This window comes from Otolemur garnettii, unplaced genomic scaffold (assembly GCF_000181295.1).
Source record: "Otolemur garnettii isolate 467f Iridium unplaced genomic scaffold, OtoGar3 scaffold00121, whole genome shotgun sequence".
In the NCBI taxonomy this organism is placed as follows: domain Eukaryota; kingdom Metazoa; phylum Chordata; class Mammalia; order Primates; family Galagidae; genus Otolemur; species Otolemur garnettii.
In genome coordinates this window covers 6470051-6471278 of record NW_003852516.1, presented here as the reverse complement: position 1 = coordinate 6471278, position 1228 = coordinate 6470051, and the positions used below count along the sequence as shown (strand labels likewise).

The window sequence follows — 1228 nt, the reverse complement described above, 5'->3', positions numbered from 1 at the left end:
GATCAAGCCATTTTAATATCACTAGAGCCTAGTTCTGCAGCAACAGGGTTTATCAGACCTCTGACTGCCCAAATGCTGTAGTTTTGATTCTCACACGAGCAAATGGAGGGCGACGAGAGATGCTAACAATCATAGGCAATGTGGGCTCCAAGGAGCTTTCTCTTTTTAGCTTTGAGATTTACCCTGTAATTAACCCCAAGTTTCTCATAGGTACACAGTACTTTGCGTCTCTGGGATATATCCAGCAAGCTGGAAAAAAGAGGAAAGGCAGAGATAGGGAACTTAAATTTTTATGTAAATGAACCACAGCTGGCTATCAGTAGAGTGGACAATTCCTGCATCTGGAAAATTGGCTCCTCTGCAGCCGCATCCTGTGTGGGCTTCCTGTCTGCTCCATCCCTAATGCCCCAGGCTGATTCTCGCTCTCATCTGTGTCCCCATCTAAGTCCATTCACCTGAGCCCTGTGTGTAGGTTATCCAAGGCTAAGCTGTTGAGATTTCTGTCTAGACAAGGACATTTTGTTAGAGAATCTTCCCTTCATGGTATCACAGAGAAATGAGGCCCTGGGATACTAAAAGGGGAGAGATAGTTTCTGTTGCCTGAACTTAAGGAAAAGAGAAATCAAGCTTGGGAGGAGAGGCCTGAAGCTTGGTTATCTAATTATAAGATGGGAGTTAAAGAGATCACATGTAACATGGACATCCTTGGCTATGTGGGAAAGTAGAGAATTGATTCAAATTCTCCCAATTTGGCCACTAATGAAGATGGGAACAAGGATAATACTGAAATTTCCTTCCCACCGTCCATCCCTATGGTCTGTACACAGGTACTTAGAAATTTTGACTCCATGATCAGCACCAACTGCACAGAAGAGCTGGAGAATGGTGGCGTGGAGGTTCTCAGGTTCTCCCAGGTATGTGGGCTGAGCCCAGCAGGCCAGCAGCCCCTGGCCAGCTTTCTGTCTCTCTGTCTCCAATCACACTTTTTTGTCTCACAAAATTAGTTTTGTAATCACAAACTCTCTATCTACTCCAGTCAGTTTATTTCACTTCTCAAGTGCTCCTGATTCTTTCCTTTCTCCTGAGCAGAGCAGTATTTCACAACATAGTATTAATGAACTCAAGGTGTAAGAGATTATAGAAACTTGACTATTGAATTTAGATCAACTTTGATTTTAATTTCAAAACTTTGACTTTGGCTCGCTGCCTATAGCTCAACCGGCTAAGG

At 43.6% G+C, this 1228-nt stretch overlaps 1 protein-coding gene across 1 annotated transcript in view; it reads left to right on the top strand.

Moving 5' to 3' along the window:
* GSR (glutathione-disulfide reductase) overlaps nucleotides 1-1228 on the top strand; it is a 49193-nt gene that overhangs the window by 31125 nt on the left and 16840 nt on the right. Inside the window, exon 9 of the mRNA XM_023517796.1 lies at nucleotides 828-914. Coding sequence (XP_023373564.1) covers nucleotides 828-914 — 87 coding nt within the window. The remainder of the gene's footprint in view (nucleotides 1-827; nucleotides 915-1228) is intronic.